This window comes from Poecilia mexicana, unplaced genomic scaffold (genome assembly GCF_051168715.1).
Source record: "Poecilia mexicana isolate PSO_F unplaced genomic scaffold, ASM5116871v1 scaffold_8, whole genome shotgun sequence".
Classification (NCBI taxonomy): Eukaryota; Metazoa; Chordata; class Actinopteri; order Cyprinodontiformes; family Poeciliidae; genus Poecilia; species Poecilia mexicana.
The window spans coordinates 11,813,265-11,839,181 of record NW_028263377.1 but is presented as its reverse complement, the minus strand read 5'-3'; the positions used below and the strand labels follow the sequence as shown (position 1 = coordinate 11,839,181).

The following is a 25,917-nucleotide window of genomic DNA, read 5'->3' as shown; positions in this document are numbered from 1 at the left end:
CTTCCAAGAACAGGGAAGCGTCTCTGACGACCTTGATTTCACTGAAGAGGAATTAAAATCATCTACATGTCAATTGCACTTGGGTGTGACATACATTTGATGAATTCATATGTTTACATTTGATTACAGCAGAAGAAGACAACTAGTTAGGACATATTTTTATAGACTTGGACAATGAGGTGAAGACGCTTAAGCAAAAGCTGGCGTAAACCCTAGACAGCGCACCATGGGTGTGATGCGGAGAAAAGCAACCATACATTCACTCTGATGCATCAGAGTACTTCTATAGCCAAGATACTCATGTTTTTTTTATTTTATACCCAGAGAAAACATGAAATCTCCATACAGGTAGGAAATGGTTATTTAAAACTGGGGAGGGGGGATTCTTGCATCACTTGTGAGGCAAGTTTGTTCTACCAACAATAGAAGTTACTATCAAGACATGTTTTTCTCAGAACAAACAAAAATCTTGTGGCTAGCGAAAGTATTCATGTCCCTTTCCCACATTCGACAACCACAAACCTCATCGTTTAGTTTTGGGTTTTATTTTGACAGGCCAACACAAAGTAATGATTGCAAGCGAAACTGGATCGACTTGCATCTTCGTATGGTTGTGAAATCGCGTATTTCCTCCTCAGGGCTTCATTCTGTCTACTTCAAAAATGAAGCTGAAGAGGAACAAGGCTGCTGAGTCACTGTCGGTCACAAGACCTTAACAGCGACACATTACATGAGATATTCCTGTTTTCTGCGTTTAAATAACTAAACCCTGACAGGCACTTAATTTCATTGTCTACATAGCAAATCTACAAAGGAAGACTTTATCAATTTTATAAATTGGGTAAGTAATGTTAAAATGGTGGCTAAATATAAGTAGTGCCTATTGTCAGCTATACAAAGTGATTTATTGAACATTTTTTGAAGAGTGGTCGTTATGACCAAGATTCCGGCATCAGTTAATGATGCGGATACAAGTCAAGTAATCCTCCGTCAGAAACATCTGAACTTCCGGTTTAATACTTCCAACATAAAACTAATGGGGATAAGCAAAGGTTAAAAAAAATATCTATTCACTGTTATTTCTATAGGCTACCTGTGTATGAATGCATATAGATAATTAAGTGGCCCATTTTAATATATTTGTAAATCTGATACAAAAGTTTTACTACTTCAACCTTTTTCTATGTTTAGGGTGTCTTTTAGATACATATTTTTCTAATTGTATTAAGTGGGAAACTACAATTACAATACTTATTACTAAGTTCATAGCAACAAAGGCTAATAAAAGTATAATCTCCTGTTATTTGTCTGAAATGAATTGCATAGCTTTGTTTTCTTCAGGAAATAAAATATAATTTTTTTTCTCAAATAAGAGTAGCATTACTGTAATGTGTTTTTACTTAAGAAGAAGTAAGAAATAGTTAAATACACACATACAAAAATGTGTGTATTTAACTTGTTAAAATGACTTAATTTGACAGAGGAAAACTATAGTTATGTGCATGCATTAGTACAGTAAAAAGTATTTTCTTGACTATATATTCAGTGCATATGCATCAAAATAAATCATGATACTGATTATTTTTTCAAGAAAATTAGTCAATTTAATGTAATTAGACCTGTTACAGTCAGCATGGAAATAGAGGGAAAAAAAACAGAACTGTATAAATAGGACAAAGAAATCATGTCAATCCTCAAACTGGGGGAATTTAATATGAAATAATAATTAAATGCAACCTCTTTTTTTTTTCAAAAAGGAGTAGCAAGTGATAAATATATTTTATGTCCCAATTAAATTATACACACAATTTTTAAATACTCAGTGAACTCATCCTTCAAACTGTGATTTGTACAGCTGAAGTTGTCGAAACAAGAAAGCTAAAATGTTCCATTCAAATTGAGCCACACACATTCACTTCAAAATTATCTGTTTTTGTGTGTGTCGATCTATGAATTCCTGAGAAAACACAGGTTTGGCGTTGCATCACAGGAAAAGGTCAAAAAGTATAAATAATTTTGAAAAAATAAATATGCCCCACTTCTTAATTCAATACTTAATGAGCAAATAGGAACGTACCTGGAATATAATTAAGAACTTAAACGCAATAATGTCTTTAGAAGAAACGTTTCTAAGTCGTCCAGCAGAGGTCCACACAATCACGTTGATGCAGCTTTTATTTTGAAATCATACAGCTGTTTTCTTGTCCGTGTCCACGACTTGACTGATTGCAGACGGCGTGACGTGGGGCTGACTCGGTCAGCTGGCTCCTCCATCTGAACGGCCGGGAGAGCCTCTCCCAAAGGGAGACATCACCATCAACGCCCGACGCAGCTTCACCGGCGGCCCGCCGGAAGAGGAGGAAAAACATGGGCGAAACGCGGCTATAGTGGCGGATCGGGAGACGCGGATTATTTATTCACCTATTTATTATTTATTTATCTCCCCCGCCAGTGTAATGGCAGGGGTCCATGGCTGCGGCTGCTGAGAAGCAGGTGCAACATCATCGTCGGAGGCTTTTCGTTTCCTCGGCATGGGCTGGGAGAGGGCCGAACCCCGGGCTGGATCACTCCGTGGGAGGGGGCCAAAGGCTGGGCCGCGGCTGGGGGCCAGAGCCTGCTAAGACTACAGTTGATAAACGCTCTGTGCATATCAGCGTATTTTAACCAATATGGCCCGTTTACAGCTCAAGGTTATCCGCACACAGCAGCACGCGTAACCGGCGCATCTGCAGAACATGGAATAAGCGCTTCCTGCAGCCGGTTGGAGGAAAGACTGTGATTAAATACCCTCCATTTCCCACCCTAAGTGCTGACTGGATCATAACACTGTGACAGTCCAGCCTTACAGGCCTGAACATTTTTTTTTTAATTATTATTTTATTTTTATTTTTTTTGTGGCTTATATAGTCTTGTTTGGATAAACATAGTGCAGCTGCCAAGATGATGGAGATAGACGAGGTGGTGTACCAGGACGACTACGGCTCCGGCACCGTGATGTCGGAGCGGGTGTCGGGCCTGGCCAACAGCATCTACCGGGAGTTCGAGCGGCTCATCCACAGCTACGACGAGGAGGTGGTGAAGGAGCTGATGCCGCTGGTGGTCAACGTCCTGGAGAACCTGGACGCGGTGCTCACCGAGAACCAGGAGCACGAAGTGGAGCTGGAGCTGCTGAAGGAGGACAACGAGCAGCTCATCACCCAGTACGAGCGGGAGAAAGCGCTGCGTAAGCAGGCGGAGGAGGTGGGTGACACACACTCCTTCATCCTCATCCTCACCTCATCAGTCACGGCCCTTCTGGAAAGGATTGGTTATTTTAAGACTGTTGGCATCAGTCTATTATTATTCATTATTCATAAATATACTTTATGTGTGTAGAGATTTTTACAGTCTTACATATGTAATAGTAGACGTATTACAAGAAACAGCCTATACAGTACAGGCAGAATGTAGTTATTACTGTACAGTGACAGAGCCGGTACATGGCATAAATGAACTTGGCTGGTTCTGCTCCCCCCCCTGCCCCCCAGGGTAAGCAGGGGACCTCCTCCAGCACTTTGCAAACAAACAAACCAAAAATAAATTACATTCTTAGTCAAGAATTAACCTATTTTTTTTTATTGTTTTATGTTTTTCTGATGGTGTCTGTCTAAAACAATTTCAAATTCTTCTGGATTTAAAGTCTATTATTTACCGTCTAAAAAACAAAATTTAAGAAACGTTAATAGTTGTACCAGCTGTAATCAGTGGTTGTTTTTGCATGAATGGATGAATTCCTCCTCCTACCAACACACACAATCAAACACACACTCAGTCCTACAATGAAGGTGAAAGACTAAACTAACAAAAAACACTTTGTAACTTTTCAGGAGCACTAAAATCTAGATATTAATGTTCTAGATACATCGGTCAACATCAGACAGATACCAACATTCAGGAACAGTGTAAAAATAAATCAGTCCTTGTCTGAACTGTTGATTTTTTTAAAATAAAAGTTTTCTCAATCTGCTGCTGGTTCCAGTGCAAAGGTATCATTGAATAAACTATTTTATACCTTTTATCACGTAAAATAAAGATTGTGCCCATTTTCAGTAAAATGAATAAATTAATGGATGAATAAATACAGTAGAGGTTTCAATCTAAATATTGTCATTTTGATAAAATAATGGCTTTTTTTGCACCTAACAAGGTTTATTTATTTATTTATTTATTGCCATACATACATACATATATATATATATATATATATATATATATATATGCAAAATTTATGTAGTAGAGATTGTAGAAAGCAGAACAAACTTCAAAAACACAGAAACAGCATCAAGTGATAATCGATCGGCACAGGCAATAAAGAAAAAAAACAAAACTGTTCATGGAACAGTTCTATGATACTTTGGTTTGCTTGATGCCACCCAAAAGACGAAGCCGCCCTGGGCAGAATCCCAAACCCCTCTTATTAATTACTGCCACCAAAAGGCTGACAAGAAGGCTGCTGTTATTCTCTGGGTTTTCCCCCATCAGAAAGGCGATATATTAGTAACATGCTTCACTTACAGAGTGCTGTCACCAGGCCTCTGAAGTATATTCAAAAAATAACAGCTCTCAATATGCAAACGCAAAAGTAAAGAGTCAGTCTGTGGGTTCTTGCAGCAGTGACTGGAGAGCAGCATCACTCTAACAAAACAGAGAAAAACAGAAAGAATACAGTAGTGCAACATGTAAGCTATTAAATTAAAGCACATACTCCACCTCTAGCCATTTTTTAATACCATGACATAAAGTGCCTTAACTGTAATTCAACGTTTCACTGGCATCCATACAAGCATCAACTTTACTTCTAATGCGTTTCACCGGCTCTTCTAAGAGGGTTCATTTAACAAGTTTAGAGTGTTTTCAGTACAAATTCGTTGAATTAAACCACTTCCTGCTGCATAATACAACATACTGTATTTGCAAATTACTTAGAAATGTCAGGGCTCTTCACTTCATTGTGAAAATGCAACTGCAAGCGGGAAAAACGTGGAATTTTAAAAAGGTCCCTACAACGGTTTTTTGTAAATATGGTAACTCACAAAGAGATTCTGGGAAACGTAATAAAAACCCAGGAAATACACAGCCGAGTTGGAGTTCGTCCTTCACCTTTACACATCAGTTACACAAACGACATACAAACGATATAATTTAACAAAGACAACCTGAGGCGTAAGCAACCGAGGCTCCAGAACTCCCAGTAATTTAAAAGCTCAGAAAACGTACTATCCATATTTTCTCTTCAAAACGCCGTTTGTTTACACGTAAAAATGCCGGATCCAAAGAATGTAAGTCAAGTAAGCAATTAAGTTATTTACTAGTGTAAGAAAAGTGCGACATACATTGGAAATGTTCATAAGTAACTGCAAATCAAAGCTAGTACTTGTTACATGTCTTTTATCTTTAATTTTTTTCTGTAAACACTTGGAACAATGGAGGGGCTTAGGTAAGACAACGGATAAAAAGTTAAATTAAGCTCTGCTTCAGCCTGTGCATCTCCTCAGGTTCTTTGAGTTTTGATTCATTACTGAACTGTGTGTTTTTCCCCTCCCCTATTTTCTTATTGCAAATGACCCAACAGAAATTATGAAATGAATGAAATGGTAAATGTTGCTGTTTACTTTTTTAGTTTGCAACTTCTCCTCATAGGTTTGACCCTTTCCTTAGAGAAACTAAGGGGTCAAGCTGGTGGTCGAGTGGTGAGGGTTTCCCACATTAAATTCTCATTCAACCTTGAATTGGTTCTTCCTGTTCACAAAGTCTGTGAGATAAATAAAATAAAAAAACATAGTACCATAAGTTAGTCATTGGCAAAGGGTTCAGTGGGTCAGTGGCATCCAAAGTCAGCAACAAATATTGGAGAGCTTTGAGTAAGATAAACCCACAGTTTATGAGTGACCAAATAAAGCATTTATTTTTTCCTTCACGGTTTTGACCAAAGAACACAATGCGACGGATAAACCGCTCGTTTAGTCTGACCGTGAGCGGCGCTCGGTGGGGGATGGGACGACGTCGGCACGGTTGCAGTCAAGGAAATCAATAGCTGCACAGAGTGCTGGCACTGTAACCCGATTTGAGCAGACAACGGGATAAAAGCAGAGAGAAAGAAACAGGCTGGAGCTCACGGAGCCGCACTTGGACTCGGGTCAAGAGACAGAAAGCTAATAAGAGACAAAACATGGAGGGAGTCTCAAAACACATTAAAACTCTCTCTTGAGTAAATGTTGCGAGGCCGGAGCAAAAAGCGGCTCAGATTACGAGGTTTGTGGGGATGATGGAAAACAAAGACAGAATCTCGACTTGTCTATAAATCGAGACTCCCCTTACCTGTTTTGAAAATAAGCTGCCATTTTTTTTTTTCCTCTAATGGACCGGTCAGCTTTCACCACTGAGCATCACACGCTTTATACTTTCTGTTTCAGTTTTTGTTTTTTGATCTTGTTTGAATTAAAAGCGTTCCTCAGGTTGAACAGGTATGACCCGACAACAAGTCTACAGGATTTCACAGCGATTATGCAGATTTCTCAGCATCATCCCTGCTGTTGTCACTTCACTCTCTTCACGGATTTCACACGTTATAAATAGCTGAAAATGTGACCGAAATGCACTTAGCTGCGGTTTGTCAGGGAAGTAAATTAGTTCCACTCGATCATCACAAGGATACCGGATGAATTATTCATCCTGGACAAAATCTACACAGAACCAAAGAGTTTGACTAAATAATATTTGATTTTATTTTTTATATCCTACTCAAAGTGATTATTTTATTCTTATTCATAGAACTGCAACCTTTTTCCAGTCTAAGGTGATGGGATGATGTTTTTTGAAGCGGAAAATTAAGACAGATATCCAAAATGTAGGCAGTTTTGGGTACAACACACAAAATAAAAAAATGTTTTCAGCCTTTATCTTATAGGAAAATAAACAATTTACGTCCAAGCTTTACAAATAATAATTAAAAAAACGTTTTTAGGGAGAATCAGTATATTTTGTTTTAATTTTGTGATACATTTCCTTGTAAAGTTATCCATGACCTATTGAACCCTTTTTTTTTTACATGTAAAACCACAAAGAATGATAATGTATTGATAAATTGATAGACAAACACAGATTAGCTTGTAATTGTGAAGCAGAAAGGAAGTGATACATGGTTTTGAATTTTTTTATTCTTTTACTTCTGAAAAAGTGAGGTGTGCCTCTGACGACACTTTATACTGGAAGTACAGCTCTGAATCTCACTGTCGTCTGCATGTAAGAAAAACAGACCTGTTGGACTCACACTCTTCCACCTGAGCTGTAGATCTCTGCAGTTCCTCCGGTGTTACTATCTACCTCTTGCTGCTTCGCCGGTGAATCTCTCTCTGCCTGGCCAGCGATGCTGTTTCTATTTCTGGCGGATGTATCGAACCTTTCTCTGTGAGATGTCAAAGTTTGGGGCAATGTTTTCTAACCTGGTTCCGCTCTAAACTCCTTTAAATTCATCGTTGTTTATCTGTCTTGGTCGTCATAACGGCGTTTTTTTACGGATGTTTTCTGACAAACGAAACAGCTGGATTTGCAGTAACATTAAGTTATACACAGATGGACTATATTTACAGACTAGAACTACTTATAAGTGCAGGATGCTGTTTCAGGATGTGACAGTGAAGGGGTCAGAAAACCAACACTCGCCACCGTTTTCATGTTTTTGTTTATAAAGAAAAAAGGAAATCCATGTTCTTAATGGGATAAAATGTGGAAAGGTTTATTGGTTATGAATCCTTTTTGCAAGGCACAGCATTTGAGGAAGTATTTACCTTAAGATGTATAGATAAAATCAATACATTATCTCCTGACAGATATCAGGTGACTTTAAGGCGTCAGAATTAGACCAAAATCTTTGTCTGAGCTATTTCATGTGAAGTCCTGCATCTCTGCTGCAAAAATAATTCTGGTCTCCCTGCAGTCAGAGGATTACAGCATTAAGCCTGTGTGTACTTACAGCATTGGGGGGGAAAAAGGCGGCATTGTAAACAGCTTCATGAAAAACAAAAACACAGACGTGGAGGTGTGGAGCTGTGCGGCTCGCTACGCGCTGAAACAAACTGCGTAATGTCTCCAGGTGAGACGAATCAAAAGATGTTAAAAAATAAAAACACACAGGAATACCTTAAAACTGACCTCAGTGTCAATCAGATCAGCCAACAGTCCGCTGTGTCTGATCCCTATAATACTATAAAACCCTTCACTTTTTCTTGATTTGTATGTTTATTTATGTATGTAGATGTAAGGATGATAGATAAATGCAGACGGATGAGTCTATTAATAGGGTAGACAAGCATAAACTTATTCCTTTATGGTAAATTATTTGTTTGCAAAATGTCATTTTATTTTGTTTCCTTTTTTCTTTTTGTAATGTAAATTTACCAAAATAAAGCAAATCTAACATTGAGTTAATGTTTTTTTGTTTCATTGTATTTCTTTACTTTTTTTTTTTGTAGAAATTCATTGAATTTGAGGACAGCCTGGAAGCAGACAAGAAGGAGCTGCAGATGCAGGTGGAGCTCTTGGAGCTTCAGGGGAAGCAGCTGGAGCTGAAGACGAAGAACTACTCCGACCAGAGTGAGTGGACGTTCTGCAATTTAGGAAACAGACCAGGCTTGCTGAAACCAGATGGGAGTTCTCAAGATGGAGCCTGGAAATAGCTCCTCCTGCTAATCTGATTCATCCTTATTCAATCATGTTCGGCCTTAGATTTTTATTGAGCGCTACATAGTAGTAAAGAAGCAGCCGTTTTCACTTCGTCGAAACCAGAAATTCGCCTTTTCTTCTTTTTCTCGCAGTCACTCGTCTTGAGGAGCGTGAAGCAGAGATGAAGAAGGAGTATAACGCTCTTCACCAGCGCCACACCGAGGTAAACGACGTCGTTTATCTTTTCAAAAACAGAAACGTTGGTCCTTTCGCTCGGCGTTTCAAGAACAAACTTTTTACAGTCCAGCAGGTTTTATGTCCCCAGTCACACTAAATTTGTTCAACAAATATGCAGTAAATGTGCCACTTACTTGCAGCCTTAACAATTTACATAAAACAAATGCAACTTCTTTTTTTTTTTTCTTTAATTTTTAGGTTGATCAGAGTATCTATCACAGTGTTAAATACTGATTTATAACTCACTGTTTTCTGGTTTTTAGATACAGCACCATTTCTTTTAGCCTCTGCTCAGGAGGCTTGACAGTGACCTGTTTTCATCCAAAACTCACGTAAACGTCGAGTTTGATCAAATGAGACGAGGATTGAGCTTTTCCGTAACAAACACTTTATGGAGATTGACATAATTATGAATGTGGGTAAAAAAATAATAAAAAAGCAAGTTCTGCACACTGTACAGTGTGGGAGCTGTCATGCTGTGGGCCAGTCTCTGTTCCAAAAGCCTTGAAAACCTTTTTAGTGTGCATGTTTAAATGATCGTCAGCTAAACTGCAACGCAAATATCCAGGTCACATAATATTTAATAAAGGCATACATAATCATTTAAATTTCGTGTAAATGAATTTTTTTTTTTTTCTGTATTTCCCTCTATTTTTAGTTTCCCATTGCATAAAAATAACTTCCATTGTAATATAGACAATTGTATTTACATGTTTTATTTTTACATTTCAACCTACAAACTGCAAATGCCGACCCTAATTGCCACCGTATATTACGTAATAAAGCAGATTCCTTTCCATTGGTCTCTTTTCATAACGGACCTGAAGTTTAAGTTTCTGTTCTGAGAGTAAAGTGTGTCGCTCCCCAGATGATCCAGACGTACGTGGAGCACATAGAGCGGTCCAAGCTGCAGCAAGCAGGGAGCAACAGCCAATCAGAAGGCCCCGGCTGTGGACGAACGTGAGTGGACGTCGTCTCGCGCTTCAGCTCGTCTCGCTGTCGTTCACCTGATGTGTTGATTCGACATGTGACTCTCACGCGTTGTCTTGTTGGAAGTGTTTTACGTGGACATATCAGGATTTTTGTTTGTTTGTTTGTTTGTGTTTTTTTTTCTGTGCGTCGTCATCGTGTGCTGTGGAGAACAACTGATACAGATCAGAGGCAGTGAGCCAAAAATGGATAGCAGCGTTTGTGGGGAAAATCATTGGAAGATAGAAATGTTTGGTACTCATTTATCAGCTTGCAGCGCTGAGCGCAACGCCGCCTCAGGGCCTGAGGGGAAAACCAGGAGCAGGACATCTGGAGCAGCTTCCGTTAAAGCGCTGCATATTAGTCTCTTTTCCTGTGTGATGATCTTCTTAAAGAGGATGCTGCGTCCTAACTTTCCTCAGCAGCAGCGTCTGATGTAATAAATCATGATGCTGAGAATCTTCTAAAGCACTCGGTGGAGGCCGGCGTTGCACTGCGAACCTCACTGAGGTTTGCAGAGTGCATTATTTAGGAACTGGAGGAAAAGCTGCTGCAGTGAAACCCCCCCCACTGGTAAAGAGAGGAAACTGTAAAAATTCAACAGAACCGTGATCTGAGGATTTACTTGTGTGTTTCTGTGCGTCACCACGGCACCGTCTCCTGTCTTTCACTAATCTGTCTGTCTTGTCTGTCCTGCTGGCTTTTGCTCTCTGTGCTGCTGTTTGCACAGTCAACGCCACACATGGAGGAAAAGGTAAATCCAACCTGGTGCCATAGCTGCCCTCTCCTCCCCCCCCCCGCTCTTCCCCTCAGCTGCATCCTATGAACTGACCTGCTTGGAGTCAAAACCAAGATCCTCCCTTTTTCTGCTGAGATTAAACGGCGTCATGTGGAAGTTTGAGCACCCGAAGTCAAAATGTCTGTCTCTGCAAAATGAAAATGATTCAGTTAGATTACACGTCTCGATTAGAAAGTTTTATAATTTTGGTATTTTTATTAACGGATACGCATTTGATGGAGGTTTTTCAAAAGGACATTCTTTAAGCCGCGACATAAACCTTCATCTTATGTTTCTCCTTTTTTTTTTTTTTTATATAAATCGTGATTTCTTTTTAAATCTTTTGATCCTGTTTTAGATTTGAATCCTTCATGGGGCTTTGAGCTGTTTGTTGCAATCAACAACCAAAATCATGATTTTTTTTTTCCTCTGTATTATTCCTCTGTATTAATGCTCCTTTTCGTAAAATACGTTTATTCTGATGCTCAGAACGTGAGCGTGAGAATACTAACAAACTAGTTTTGTTTCTAACACTCATACAATATTGACATGGAGTGCTCAGACCTTTGCATGCCGCTTGTAAAAACAAAAAAATAAATAAAACTTCCCTTATGCATTTGCTGCGTTATTAATGCCTGTAAGAACGACTTCATGAATGTACTGACTTTGTGCTCTAAAACCAAATTTTTAAAATAAGGAATGCATTAAGCATCATGTTCAGAGTCTTTTCCAGATTTCCTAATCTACCTTCTCCTCTTTATCCTTCATGTTTTTGTCCTGTTTTTGTCTTCTTGCCTGCCGTCTTTGTCTGCTGTCGCTCGTGGTTTATCTTAAATGACACAATTAGAGTTTGACCAACAAAGTTGGCTGTTGAGTTAATTGAGTAGGTTACACTTGTCCTTATTGAGGTGGACAACTGTTTAAGCTGAATTACTGACTGAGTTAGACTCAGGGGAGATACATTCATAACACTAGAGATGGTTTAGTTTAGTTTTGACCTTCTCAAAGCCTTGAAAAGGAAAACAACTGCCTTTCTCAGAATGTTGAATTGCTCCTTTAAATGAGCCGGATTTGAACAGTGATGACTGTGAGAGGCTGTTTATTGTTTGCATTAGCAGATTATCGAGTTGTTTTTTTTTCCATCTGAATGCATGCCAAATGACAACCAGTTCTGCAAGGGAGGAAATGACTGAATATGATAATTAGATCTAGTACTTCGCAAAATTAATCTTACACCTTGAATTATTTTTTTTTTTGCCTCATTACAACCACAAACTTATGCAAGTGAAACATAAAAGCACCAAATAACTGTGAGTTAAAACACAACGGATGTGAAATTTTGTTAAAATAATAGAGCTGAAAAAAGTTTGACAGTCATTTACAATTAGTTTTTTGAAGTGAGAATCTGAGTCAAGTCTTAAAAATTTTTTATTTTAGATTGAATGTGTCAAACTTACGGCCTGCCGTAGCAATGTTTGTTTCCCTCTGGACCTCAGGATGCCACAGAAAGACAACTTCAAGGTAGCAGTCAGATCAAAACAGCTTTTATTTCTATAGAAATAAATCAGTGTGAAAAGATGTTCAGTGTTATTTTGTCTCAAGAAGTACAAATTGAGTCTAGAGAAAGCCAGCTCTCTAGTTCATTAGCAGCTTGTTACCAATGCACCCTGGCACAAGCGGCCCTTTAATTAAAGGCATTCTTGATTTTGTTGCGGCCCAAAACGAAAATGAAAACGAGTTTGACATATGGCAGCTAGAAATGCAAGCCACACTTTTCAGATTGCACTTCATAGTTATGCGTTGTCTCATGAAACCTTAACGACGCACCTGGAAGTTTGTGGTTGCAACACAGCGAGCTTTGAAGCAGACGGACTGCTTTTGCAAGGCGCCGTGGCAACCAGCACAGTCTCACATGACTCTCTCTCTCTCTCTTCCCCTTCCACCCGCAGCAAAGCGGAGCGCCCGCCGTCGCTGAGCCTGTACCCTGGTGGCGAGGGCATGGTACGTGGGGGTCACGGGGGGGCTAGGATGATGCCCGGGAAAGACATCTGGCAGGTCAGCAAGCTCGGCCGCTCCACCTTCAGCTCCGCCTCTCAGGTGGGACAGATGGGGAGGGTGGGGGGGACACACGGCCCTGTCCTCGTCCACAGCTCCCTGTCGACAGTCGGGGAAGTGGAGGACGGAGGGGCCGGCATCACTGCTTCTCTCTCAACGCTCCTCCCACGCCTGCTTGTGTCGCTCAAAGAGAAACAAAAGTTTTCAGCCTCATCGGCCATAAAATCTGCTTCTTTAAAAATCTAATTTGTATGTTTATGAACATTGACTCAAGCATGCAGGGGTCACGTTTTATTTGGGTCGTTTTCACGCCGTTTCTTTGTAGCTGTGTGATTGTTTTACCGTGTGTCGTCGTGCTACACTTTCCGTACACATGTAGTCGTTTTTTTTTACGCTTTTAATTTAAAAATGTGGGAATGTTATGTTTGTTTGACCGGAAAAGAAACGACTAAGGTAAAATAAAAACCCTTAAAGATAGTCCTTAATGTTCTAAGTGGACTTCGGTCAATGCTGTGTCTTAATTGGCATCCAGCAATTTAACTCTTATCCGAGATATAGCAAAGAACATTGCATTTACTCGTAAGGAGAGTTGCCAACAAAAACATTTCTTAGCTGTAACACAACAAATTCCCAATATTATTGTTCCTGTTCACAATCATTTTAGTATTACAGCACAGATAGACACTACAGAAAATGAGAAAAGCAGCCGATTATAACTCTAATGAGTCATTGCTTTAATATGCTCTTGGATTATTCACAGCTTGTTAGTTGATTTTTTTTTCTGGAAGCACCAATTTCAATTTGATAGCCGTATTTGTTTGCAGGTCATAAATTGAATGCAAAATTAAACCAATATTAATTAATCATTTGGTGATTTTCGTTCAGGCGTCATCTTTAAGTATTTGTGAGCTTTTATAAAGATTTAAGATGAGAACTAAATCTAAGAAAGTTTTATTTTAAGATACTGGACTAGCTTGAGGACTTTCATCTCATTAAAATAAATTAATGTAAAAATCAGATTGGGGTTTGTGTTCTTAGCTCTTAGTTGAAAACCAAAAATATTTGTAATGATCCTCACGTAACAAGTTCACCGTCTCTGCTGCCGCTCATCCAGGAGGACGAATCGGAGTCCGACTCGGTCGCAGCCACACCCAGCAGCACAGGAAGCAAGTCCAACACGCCCACCTCCTCCGTCCCCTCCGCCACCGTCACCCCCATCAACGAGGGCTTCCCCCCGCACTACGACTTCGACATGATGCGTGCCGGGAACCGCAGGAAAGGCGCCAAGCGTCTCAGTCGCAACATGGAGGTGCAGGTTTCCCAGGAAACCAGGAACGTCAGCATCGGTGAGAGGATGTCTGCTTCTGCTTCCGTCTCATCTGCTGTCGCTTGCAGTTCAGCAGAGACGCCGTAATGGCTGGTGTGTGCGACTCGTCTCCAGGTATGGGAAGCAGCGACGAATGGTCCGAATTTCAGGAAATAATCGACTCCACCCCAGAGCTGGAGATGGGAATGGACTCCAGGGTGTATGGAGGTGGAAACAGGTAAAAATCCAAAGCAGCTATTAAGAATCCATTTATTTAAGTTTTTTTTTTTTTTTTTGCAAGTAAAAATCTGAAAAGTGTGTTTGAATTAAGCATCTTTTACTCTAATAAAGCATAATCAACACACCAGACATATAAAACAGTGGAAAAGTTGAGAGCAGGGTTAGGTTATGAAACAGCATAAATACGAATCACTGTTCAATCCAAGCAAACAGCCTGAACCAAAACGTACTCTTGTGTTAGAGTGGCCCAGTCAAAGTCTAGAGTGCAGGCGTAAATTAATTTGAGAAACCATGCATGGATGAACTGAAACAGAACATACAGAGAGTTCTTCTTTCCAAGCTGACTGAGTTTGAGTTATTTTACAAAACAGAATTAGACAAATTGTTAGTATGTAGAAAAGTTGATAACAGACATATCCCAAAAACAACAAAAAAAAAACTGTAACTGTTGCAAAGTGTGGACTTTCAAAGCATTATTCCACAAAGTTGGGTACAAACACACAGCACATTTTTCAGGTCATAATTGTGCACCTCATTGTGTTGGTTTATCACACAAAACACGTTAAAGGATTTTTATTGATTTCATTTGGGATTTTGTTTTAGTGAATACATCTTAAAACATTCTACAGACAGGAAAACTTTTGCACGTCACTGCGTACGTGTGGGTGTTTACATCAGGACGGTTTTTGTCTTTTAATAATAAACAAACCTTAGCCCAGGTTTTTCCTCTTGAAGAAGAAATGCTTGAATCGTTGATGCAAGATTCAGAACAAAAACAGTCGGGTTGTTACTGATAAGAGGGATTTTCTTGTGTATACACAGCCAAGGAAAATTATAAGTTTTCTACTGATTGCTTTTGCCCCCAGTCCTTCTCAAGGGATTGTTAACGAGGCATTCGGCATCAACACGGACTCACTGTACCACGAGATCAAAGACGCGAAGTCGGACATCATCGGAGACGTCGACGCCGGTGCCGAGCTGCTGGGTACGGCCAACAGTTTCATGTTTCTGTCGCTTTATCTCTGGTTTCATGTTTCATAACAGGCCAGAACGAGACATTACTGTGGTGTTGCTGAGATGCATGGCCATGTTGCAGCAGCTGTCTTGGATTTAGCAGAGAAATATTCTTCTTGCGAGGCTGGGAATGTGGTTTTCTTTGCATGGAAAGCTGCAGAAATGCTTCACTGCAGCGCCACCCACCAAAAAGTGCAATCTCACACACTGGATCACAGCCACTGCTAACCCCAGCAGTCCATTCATTTTTATTATTTCTTTGTTGTACCAACTTGCTTGTTTTCCACCCTTTTTTTTATTATGAAGCAGTGGAAGGTTTATTAAATTATAAGGCGTTTGGTTTATTCTCGATTTCTTCACAGTCATTATTTATCTTATCATTGTTTCTCTCAGCTTCGATATTTGTTTAAATGAATATTTCTTTCAGTTTCTGTTTCTGGGATTTTTCGTTTGCGACTTATTCAAAGTGTTTGAATTTTCCGCAGCAGGGAGAAATTTGACCCGTGCTAACCTTTCACCCATTTCTTTTTTGTTCCTTCCTTTCATGTGCATCTGCTGGTGACTCCCATAGGCGAGTTTTCAGGTGTGTATCTTTTCCACTGTACTCTTCAAATGCCAAACTAATCTTTCAAAGAGAAGGCATTACTCCTGTGTCCATAATTTTGTTTTAAATATCAATTATTTTAATGAACTGCCTGTTCAAGCTGCTGGAAAAATCCAAATCTGCTTCTTTTACATATTTTTTTCAATTATTTTCAAAATCAGCAGACCTAACATTGTGACTTATTTTTAAATTCTAATATTTAGACCCTTTTTATTCTTTATTGTCAAGATTTGACAAGATTAAATTTTTTAACAAACTCCTTCCAAACTTTAAATCAGTAAATGCTTCTCTTCAACTTCTCTCCTTTTCTTTCTTGTCTACTCGTTTCTCTTCCTCCTGCCGTTTCTTCTTCTTTTGCCTGCAGTCCGTGACGATTTCTTCGGTAAGGTGTCGACGCTCACGCTCACATTTTCTAGTTAAATCCTTCCTGACTTATTTACATATCATCCCGTTTTTCCGTTTTTAAAATCTGCATTGTGTTTCTTTTTGTGTATTATTATTTTTTTGCCTCCTTTGCATATTACACCTCTACAGTTTTTCATATCTGCCAACTAAATTATCACAGCAGCATCTGCCTGCTAAAGACTCTCTAAATACCATCTCAACGTTAAAGTTTTATTCCCAGGGACAAGGACATATAAATAGGTCATTTTTATTTTATTTTTTTCCATTAAAACTAGCTCTTTAAAACACAGAAACCTCTTTGTTTTGCTTTTTGTTTGTTTCCAACATGCCCTCATTCATGATGTTCTGTTTCTGTAGAGATTTTTTGCTTCAAAAGCTTTTAGCTTGGCTTTTTCTCACATTGTGCTCGTTGCTTTCACTTCTGCTGTTTTTTTCTCTTTTTTTTCTAAATGATAGAAGAAATTAATGTGTGGCTGTTAGCTAGAGCATGACATTACTAAGTTGTGTGGTTAAGAAAACAAACAATCTTTTTACATTGTTGTTGAAGCTGCTTAGGTCAAATAATGACAAGACAGCAGTGCCAATATTTTGGTGTGTAGACTGAAATATTTATGAATGTTTCATAAGATTGTATCTTATCCTACAAATATACTGTACTTCTAATTATCATAATTACATTTTAAAAGAATAATAAAATGTTTGAAACTAAATTAAGGGGTTTTAGTTAAGAATAAGTTATTGTCTCAGTTTTTGTTTATTGTCTGTGATGAGTGACAGAGAAATAAACGTGTCTGTTTCAGGGATGGGAAAGGAGGTGGAAAATCTTCTGACGGAGAACAAACAGCTTCTAGAGACCAAGTAAGGACGATCCTGCTAATTAATTCATATCAGTCTTCTGATTGGATGTATCTGTGGCATTGTGCAAGTGTAGGCATGACCTAAAAATGTGTCTGAAATGTTTTTATGTGATATCTACTTCATTTTTTTAGAGGTTTGTCAGGGTCTAAAGCTTTTGATTCTTAATCCCTGACTTCCTGTTCCCCTGAGGCACAAATAGACTAGTTTTCACTAGTTTTCACTAGTTTTCAAAATGGGAAAGACATGAGAACACGACAAAAAAGTGGGAAAGATACATTTTGATCATTTTAATGACTACAAGTAAATAACTATTTGCCAAACGTAAGATTACAAAAAGTTATTTTAATCATAAAATAATTCAGAAGTTATCAGTAACTCAACTCAAACAATGAAATTTGTGTATTATATATATTTATTATTTATTAGGGTGATCTACTTCCTGAATTAAATTCAGCGGATTTAATTCTGTTCGTTTGATAAATATAACTTGTAACCCAAATTCAGCACCAATAAAATCTAAGACTACTAAGTCATAATAGGACATTGTTAAAGAAGCTGTCAATTCATAGGCAATATAGGATATACATGGAAAGTTGAGTGGAAGGAGAAAGTATGGTATAAAATTAAACACAAGCAGATTAGAAATAAATACTTTCTGTATTTACTGTTGATATTTATTTTTTCATTTTGGAATTGGATTATTCAAATAAATGTTAAGGATTTTCAGTGATATGCTACCCTGACCTGATTGAGACATTACGCGTGGAAGGTACTATTACATTAGAATATGCCAGCTTGTTTTAATGCTCTTCTTGTCTCTCCGCTGTTTGACAGAAACGCTCTGAATATTGTAAAAAACGACCTTATCGCCAAAGTGGACGAGCTGTCGAGTGAGCAGGAGGTGCTGAAGGAGGAGCTGGAGGCGGTGCGGCAGTCCAAGAACAAGGTGGACGCCAGAATCAAGGAGCTGGAGGAAGAAATCAAGAGGTGAGAGAAACTTCTCTGTTTTTGTTTTAGGTTTGTTTTGAAAGATTTCAGAGGCGATAAAGTTCAGGACGGGAGAGCTCCACAGTTGGTACACAACAAGAACCTGTTGACCTGAAACCCAAAACCCAGGGAGGGCAAAGTAGCAGGTTTGCCTCAGCAGTAGCAACATGATAGTGTTAAATACCTGTTTCTCTTGCTGGGTGCAAATATAACAGGGAAGAGGAAAATATTCAAATGTGAAGCTCATAGTTTCTGTTTGTTTTTCTCAAACCAAACCCACAAAAAAAAAACCTGTTTCGGTTTCCAAGTTCATGTTTAATTAGACGCAGAAATTCAACACTAATTGAAATGTCAAAGCACCGCTGCACATTTAAATCACATTGCATTTTCCAGAATAATCACATTCCTAGCACTAGTTTCATACGTCTGATTTTTGTGAACTAGGATGATTATCTAGGAAGTTTCTTTAGATGAAGATGGATTTAAATGTTTAGGTCAAATTAAGCTTATATACAGGCAGATTTCAAAAAAAAGGTGCTCACAACCTGGGAGAAGATTAAAAGTACTGATATTTTTAAAAGCAAATAAAACACACACACACACACACACACACACACATTTTATATATATATATATATATATATATATATATATATATATATATATATATATATATATATATATATATATATATATATATATATATATATATATACATATATATATATATAAAGACCAGAGCAATAGAGGCTCAGATCTACCACACCAGACAAGACCCAAGGTGTAGGTTGTGCAAGGAGGCCCCTGAGACAGTCCAGCACATAACAGCAGGGTGCAAGATGCTGGCAGGGAAAGCGTACATGGAACGACATAACCAAGTGGCGGGCATAGTGTACAGGAACATCTGTGCAGAATATGGACTGGAAGCCCCGAGGTCAAAATGGGGGACACCCCCAAAGGTGGTGGAGAATGACCGAGCTAAGATCCTGTGGGACTTCCAGATCCAGACAGACAAGATGGTAATGGTGAACCAACCGGACATTGTGGTGGTGGATAAAGAACAGAGGAAAGCCGTTGTGGTGGATGTAGCAATACCAAGTGACCACATCAGGAAAAAGGAGCACGAGAAACTGGAGAAATACCAGGGCCTCAGAGAGGAACTGGAGAAGGCCTGGAAGGTCAAGACCACAGTGGTGCCTGTGGTCATCGGGGCCCTCGGGGCAGTCACCCCCAAACTGGAGCAGTGGCTCAAACAGATCCCAGGAACAACATCAGACATCTCAGTCCAGAAATGTGCAGTTCTAGGCACAGCCAAGATACTGGAGGAGAAACCTCAAGCTCCCAGGCCTCTGGTAGAGGACCCGAGCTCAGAGGATGAAAGAGAGAGAGAGAGAGAGACCACCCACGGAGGGTGAGAAGGGGACAAACATATACAGTACAGACCAAAAGTTTGGACATGCCTTTTCATTCAATGAGTTTCCTTTATTTTCATGACTATTGACATTGTAGATTCACACTGAAGGCATCAAAACTATGAATTAACACATATGGAAATATGTACTAAGCAAAAAAGTGTAAAACAACTGTTTCTTGAGTTTTGTTGTTTTATTTACAATGTTTATGTCACATTTCACATGACATTTTACTCTAGTCATGTTTAATTGTTTCATATTAATTAATCGACGGTTGCTTACTTGCTTTTGACTTGTTCACATTTCTGTAACTGCACACCTTGTGTTGCATTTAATTGTACAATAACAAATACCGTCTTGATTGATTGATTGATTTATACACTGATTGACCAAAATGCTGTGGAAGAACAGGTGTGCGCTCATGCATGTAAAAACAGCTCAAATTTATCATGATAAACAATGAATATATTAAATACTAGAATAAAAAAACATCCAAAACAAAAAGCTGGGTTTGAAAAGCTCTTAGAGTTTGGAGTGTTTATCCACCGTCTATCAGATATAAATTACATCATCAATTTGGTGTTAAACAATCCTGCTGGGAATTGTTCCTGATCTGCTAAAAACTAAATTAAATCATTTTTATTCTATGTAACTGAGTTGCTGTGTGTTGCTTTGTGACTTCAGGTTAAGAGCGGAAGCATCCCGGGACTCCAAAGACGAAGTTGGCGATGACGTGAGTAAACTCAACCTCTGCTCTCCTAAATCCCGTCCTACACACCCCGTTCAGTACCTCTACTGCTATTGGCAGCCCCAAAGTAAAGAAAGCAGAACTTCAAGTGCTTGTGTATTAATGACTTATTTAGTTGCGTAGGGTTTGTACAATAAAAGACGGAAATCGGCTGGTGTAACTTCCTTTAGTTAAAAATCGGTTTGTAAAAGTGCACTCTCCTTCTTCGTGTCCAGTTTTCGTCGCCCATGCAGGACGGGGACATGTCGATGACCCAGCGGCGCCGCTTCACTCGGGTGGAGATGGCCCGTGTGCTGATGGAGCGGAACCAGTACAAAGAGAGGCTGATGGAGCTGCAGGAGGCGGTGCGATGGACAGAGATGATCAGGTACTCAACGAAGAAAAATTGAGAGCATCTCAAAGTTTCTTCTCTTGTCTAAAAGAAAAACAAATCTGATTTGTTTCTTCCATATTTTGTTACTTTATGAAATCTCCTAATGGCATTTTTCAATTGAACTATTTATTTAAATCATGAACTTACTCTCCTCTCTCCTCCCAGGGCTTCCAGGGAGAGTCCTCCCATCCAGGAGAAGAAGAAGTCCACCATCTGGCAGTTGTAAGCTTCAGCTTCTATTCTGAAATATTGACTGAAATAAAAACGAAAAACTGCTAAAGAAGATAATTTTATGAATCTCTGTCCCAAAGCTTTGCACGCCTCTTCAGCTCCTCGTCCAGCCCCCCGCCCGTCAAGCGCCCATACTCCAGCGTCAACATCCACTACAAGTCGCCCTCGCCGGCGTTCAACCAGCGGCGGAGCCACACCATGTGCCAGATCTCCACCTCCAACCGCACGCTGGAGTTCTTCCCTGAAGAGTGAGCAAAAGCAGCCAAAAAACAAACTTAGTCGCAGTCTTACTCTGCAGCACGCCTGGACGCTCGCTCGCTTCTAGCAGCCTGCAGGTCAGAGCGCTTCTGCCGTAGTTGGCTCCTTTTGACAAGAAGCAGCTAATGGCTGCAGCAGAAGAAGTATGCTCAACAAAGTTGTTGGCATAAAGTAAAAAAAAAAAAAAAGACAGATTTTCAGGACCAACAAGACCACTAGCTAATGTTCCTTAACAGGAAATAGCAGCTTTGCTTCTGCTTCCTCTCGCCATCTTTTCTTCTTCTTCTCTGATTCTCGCTGCTGGCTGGCCAGGCTGCTAACGCTTCGCCTTCTCTCCCCTCTCTTTCTTCCCCCGCCCCCGATTGCTTCCAGACTGGCCAGTAACGGTGTTGCGTCTCTCCTCAGTGACTCGGCGCTGATGGCGCGCCGAGAGCAGCGGCGTGAGCAGTACAGGCAGGTTCGAGAGCACATGCGCCGTGACGACGGCATCATGCAGGCCTGTGGCTGGAGCGTGCCATCTCGCCTCAAGCAGGTGAAACGCACACACAGGGGCCTCCCCACGTTCGTGGCTACGAGACCTCCCAAGGTTTAAAAGTCCAATCATTTCCTGGTGTCTAATTCCCAAAGAATTTCTTGTAATAATTTCGGATCCTGCATGATCGGTAGTTCTTCGTGTCTTCTGAAGTTTGGCTGTTTTTCCACTTATCTTCAGTCCTGTTTGGTTACATGACAGCATGTTGAACAGGATGTAATCCAAAAAATGAGGAAAGGCCACAAGCCTTTCCTCAAAATGGGAAAAACAAGACAACAATCAGTCAGATTTATTTACAAGTTTCTGCACATGGGCAATGAGAAGAATGAACCAAATCACAGAGAAAAATCTTGAAACTATTTTTTTTTTCGTCTCAGTCCTCAGATTTGGTTTTTATAGAAAACCTGTAGAGTGAGCAGGAGAGGGCCTCAGCCTTTGTGCTAAGAGGAAAAGGTATTTTTTAAATTGTTCTCAGAGAAGACCCAACGCTCTCCTCTGGCCAAATTAAGTTCCTCGACAAGAGAAGAAAAAACATTCCTCTGACAATGGCTCAAAACTAGACTGAAGGAAAGTGAAAGAGCAGCTAATGACCTCAAGAAAGCATGATGACCACAATAAAAGATTACAGTAAAATCTTAATCACAACCTAAAGGAAAACAGAACATAACATAAGACTTTTGCGCATTACTGTAAAGCATCAAGTGGCAAACATGAGAGACTGAAACTGGGACCTAAACTTCCTTTGTAAATTTTATGAAATGGAGGAATTATTTTTAAATACACGAGGATCTTAAATAAACCTAATTTTTAAGGACTACTCTTCTTAAACGGACAGTAACTTTATCATCAGCTTAGCTTTTCAAAAAAATCTTCCTGGAAATTGTCCTGTCCTTTGAAATAAGAAGCTAGAACTTATAATAGAAGTCGAACTCTTCTACTTTTTTTTTTTGTCTTTGGTTTGCAGTGAAGTCATATATTCACACGCACTGTGCAGCAAAACCAAATGAGCTGTTTCAGCTCACCATCTGGATTTAAACCGGATGAAACGTTTCCTCTTTCAGGTCAGAAAAAGTACTGCAGTGAGACGGGCTGAAGAAGTCGTCAAAAACAACATAAAACACTCAGAATATGACACATAAATACTTTCAGGAACAAATCTTACATTGAAATGTAAATCTTACATGTAAATGTTACATTTGGGGCAGTATGCTGTGGGAATGTTAAACTTCAGGAAGATCTGGTGCACTTCACAAAACATTTCATTACGAAGAAAGAACATCACGTGGGAATATTAGCGCAAAATCTCACGGTATCTGTCAAGAAGCTTTGTGTGGAATAAGTTTTTTTCAGATGAAAAATGACCCAAATGCCTTCACATCTGAATCAAAGTGGCTTAAATACAACAAAGTCAACATTTAGGAGTTGCCATCACAGACCCCTGACCTAATTCTGACTGAGTTACATCAGTTCTGTCAGGAGGAATGGGCCAAAATCCCAGCAAACTGTTGTGAGAAACCTAAAATGTTGAAACTGAGTCCTGCAGTTTAAAGGGTAAATCTGCCAAATCCTAAGCAAATATATAAATTTTGGAGAAATCAGAATTAATCACCGAAAAAAAAAGAAGAAAAAAGTCATCCTAACTTAACTGAAAGATTTAGTATGATTTAATGTCAGACAGGGGAAAAAAAAGAAGTTTGTCTTAGTGTATATAAATGTCTGGCTTCAAGTGTATCTTGAAGTGTTGCTGGCAGAGCGAGGTCGATTCTCTTGGCTGGAAAAAGGCCGATGGCGCGGTGTGTTGGTAGGCAGGTGGCTCTAACTCTGGTCTCCCGCAGACTGGCGGTCAGACGGACGGCGCTAAGGACAGCCCGCTGAAGAGACAACAGGCAAGTGAGACCGACAGAGAGCCAGCATGCGCCTTCATGGCTTCCCCCTTCCTGTTTTTAACCTCCCACCTGAAGCTCTGACCCTCCCAGAAGCTGATAGAAAAAGACATTTTTGAAATTAAAAAAGAAAAAAGAAAAATCACAAATGTAGGATTTGTGATCAAGCGGACTTCCAGAAATGCATGAAGTTTTAGCGATAACGTTTTATTTGTAGGCATGATGTGGTTGGATATTTGCTACAAGACTTTCTTACCCCTTGCAGCCTTTTTACCTTTGACCTCTGTCTGTCTCAACCTGCCCTACTTTACACACTTCTTAACAACTCTGCTTTATCTTGGTGTTTTAACTAAAAAAAAAAAAGAGCAACTAACACACTTTATAGTGATGACACTGGTGTTTTGTTTTATCTGGCTTCTAGAATAAACATTTAATTTCTGCTCAAATCCCTCCCTGGCATAATCTAATTTCAAAAATATTGACACACATTGGATTAACATTGTCACATACATAGCTTAGACTCTAATGTTTTGTAGCAATGAACAGATAAATTCACTATTACAGATAGAGGCGGAGACACAAAGATAACACCACCCGGTGATGGATAGCCTGGGTATATCGTGACATCAAACGGTGCTTTTGGGCTTTTTTATATATATATAATTTTTTTGTCAGTGCTCAGGGGATTTCGAGATGCTACGAGCGAACCAAAACATATAATTTCACTGCCCGTCTCCTGACGACTCATCACTTTTCCCTGCAGACCAATGAGAAGGAGGATAACCGCATGAAGAATGTGCCTGTTCCGGTGTACTGTCGCCCCCTGGTGGAGAAAGACCCTAACAGGAAGGTGAGAGGATTTCACTGAAATGAGCCAAGTGGGTACATATGCTCAAAGAATGCTTTATTTACGTTTTTCATCCGTTTTTATTCTTACCTTAAAGATGTAAAAGTTGAATAAGAAGTGTCTGATTATGTGGAAGCCTCACTATTTACTGGGAGCTTATTATTTCTAATGTCATAATATCGGTTTAGATGACTACTTGTTTAAAAAGGGGATAGAAGTATAAACTTATTCGATCCCGGCCCGTTTCTTTTATTTCTTACTTTTTCTGATTGCATTTGTGCTTGTAGTTGTGGTGTGCAGCAGGAGTCGACCTGACGGGATGGAGAGTCGGCAGCCAGGAGGTGGCGCCACCCAAAGCACCACCAGGCAGCAGCGACCCCCTGCAGACTGAGGAGGACCGAGCGGACAAGAAGAACACGTCACCTGAGAAGAGGAAGGTAGCCCTTCGTGTTTTAATGGCTTCATTTCCTCCGTAATAAACCATTAGTAACCCTTGTTTTTTTATTATTTTATCGCCATTGTTTTTATCTTTCCACATGTGTCTCTCAGTCTAAGGAGCTCCAGGAGACAGACAGCATGAACAGTCGAGTGTGGATCCTCACCAGCACCCACTCTGCCAGCAAAGTGGTCATCATCGACGCCAACCAGCCTGGCTCTCTGGTCGACCAGTTCAACGTCTGCAACGCACACGTGCTCTGCATCTCCAGTGTGCCAGGTCAAATAGAAAACACCATTTTATGCCTGATTGTTTTATATTTAAATGTGAAAGTAAATTGGTATTTTGTTGGGTTTTTTTTTTTTTTTTGTTTGTTTTTTTTTTGCTGCTCATGTGTATTTCTGGTTTCTCCAGCTGCAAGCGAGAGTGATTATCCAGCAGGAGAAATCGTGTTGGATCCAGGTGATGGAGGACCAGGAGGAGGAGAGGACATGGGAGGCGTGGAGGGCATGTTGGCTGGCATCACGCTGGTTGGCTGTGCCACAAACTGCAGCGTTGCCCGTAGCAACTGTTCCTCGCGTACGGACACACCGATAGTGGACAAAGGACAAGGTGGGCTCATCACCAATACAGGGTCTTGCAAAAGTTTCCAAACTGCTTTAGCTTTTCCTCATCTTGTCACATTTCTGCCTCAGACTTCGTTCTACTTTACTGGGGTTTTATTCAATGGATCAACATAAAGCAGAACGTATTTGCAAAGGAGAAAAATATTCCAGGGTTTTAAAATGTGACAGACATCTAACTCAGTGCCTGGGAAGCCGTCTTCTTGCACTGCAGAAACACAAATTCTTACCAAGTATTTTTGGTACAGCTTCTAGAGTAAAGTGTGCTAGAAATAAGACGAAACTAATTTACATCATGATATAGAAGCTGGTTGTAAGTCAATGAAGTGGTTATATGTGAAATAATCTGTCAGTGGAACTAGTACTCTTCATCAATAGTAATCTCATCTTACTTGTGAGATAGTTTTATCTTATTTCAAGT

At 39.8% G+C, this 25,917-nt stretch overlaps 1 protein-coding gene across 1 annotated transcript in view; it reads left to right on the top strand.

Moving 5' to 3' along the window:
• The first annotated feature begins 2,229 nt into the window (after positions 1–2,229).
• The window catches only part of mapk8ip3 (mitogen-activated protein kinase 8 interacting protein 3), a 30,154-nt gene continuing 6,466 nt past the window's right edge, over positions 2,230–25,917 (top strand). The window contains exons 1-22 of the mRNA XM_088008255.1: positions 2,230–3,240; positions 8,511–8,631; positions 8,853–8,923; positions 9,806–9,897; positions 12,634–12,739; positions 13,854–14,085; positions 14,181–14,283; positions 15,152–15,270; positions 15,871–15,882; positions 16,268–16,285; positions 17,109–17,166; positions 18,001–18,153; positions 20,250–20,298; positions 20,529–20,680; positions 20,852–20,908; positions 20,998–21,165; positions 21,548–21,707; positions 23,543–23,593; positions 24,354–24,440; positions 24,725–24,874; positions 24,987–25,152; positions 25,288–25,485. Of these exons, the coding sequence (XP_087864381.1) occupies positions 2,941–3,240; positions 8,511–8,631; positions 8,853–8,923; positions 9,806–9,897; positions 12,634–12,739; positions 13,854–14,085; positions 14,181–14,283; positions 15,152–15,270; positions 15,871–15,882; positions 16,268–16,285; positions 17,109–17,166; positions 18,001–18,153; positions 20,250–20,298; positions 20,529–20,680; positions 20,852–20,908; positions 20,998–21,165; positions 21,548–21,707; positions 23,543–23,593; positions 24,354–24,440; positions 24,725–24,874; positions 24,987–25,152; positions 25,288–25,485 (2,623 nt within the window). The 5' untranslated portion in view covers positions 2,230–2,940. The remainder of the gene's footprint in view (positions 3,241–8,510; positions 8,632–8,852; positions 8,924–9,805; positions 9,898–12,633; positions 12,740–13,853; positions 14,086–14,180; positions 14,284–15,151; positions 15,271–15,870; positions 15,883–16,267; positions 16,286–17,108; positions 17,167–18,000; positions 18,154–20,249; positions 20,299–20,528; positions 20,681–20,851; positions 20,909–20,997; positions 21,166–21,547; positions 21,708–23,542; positions 23,594–24,353; positions 24,441–24,724; positions 24,875–24,986; positions 25,153–25,287; positions 25,486–25,917) is intronic.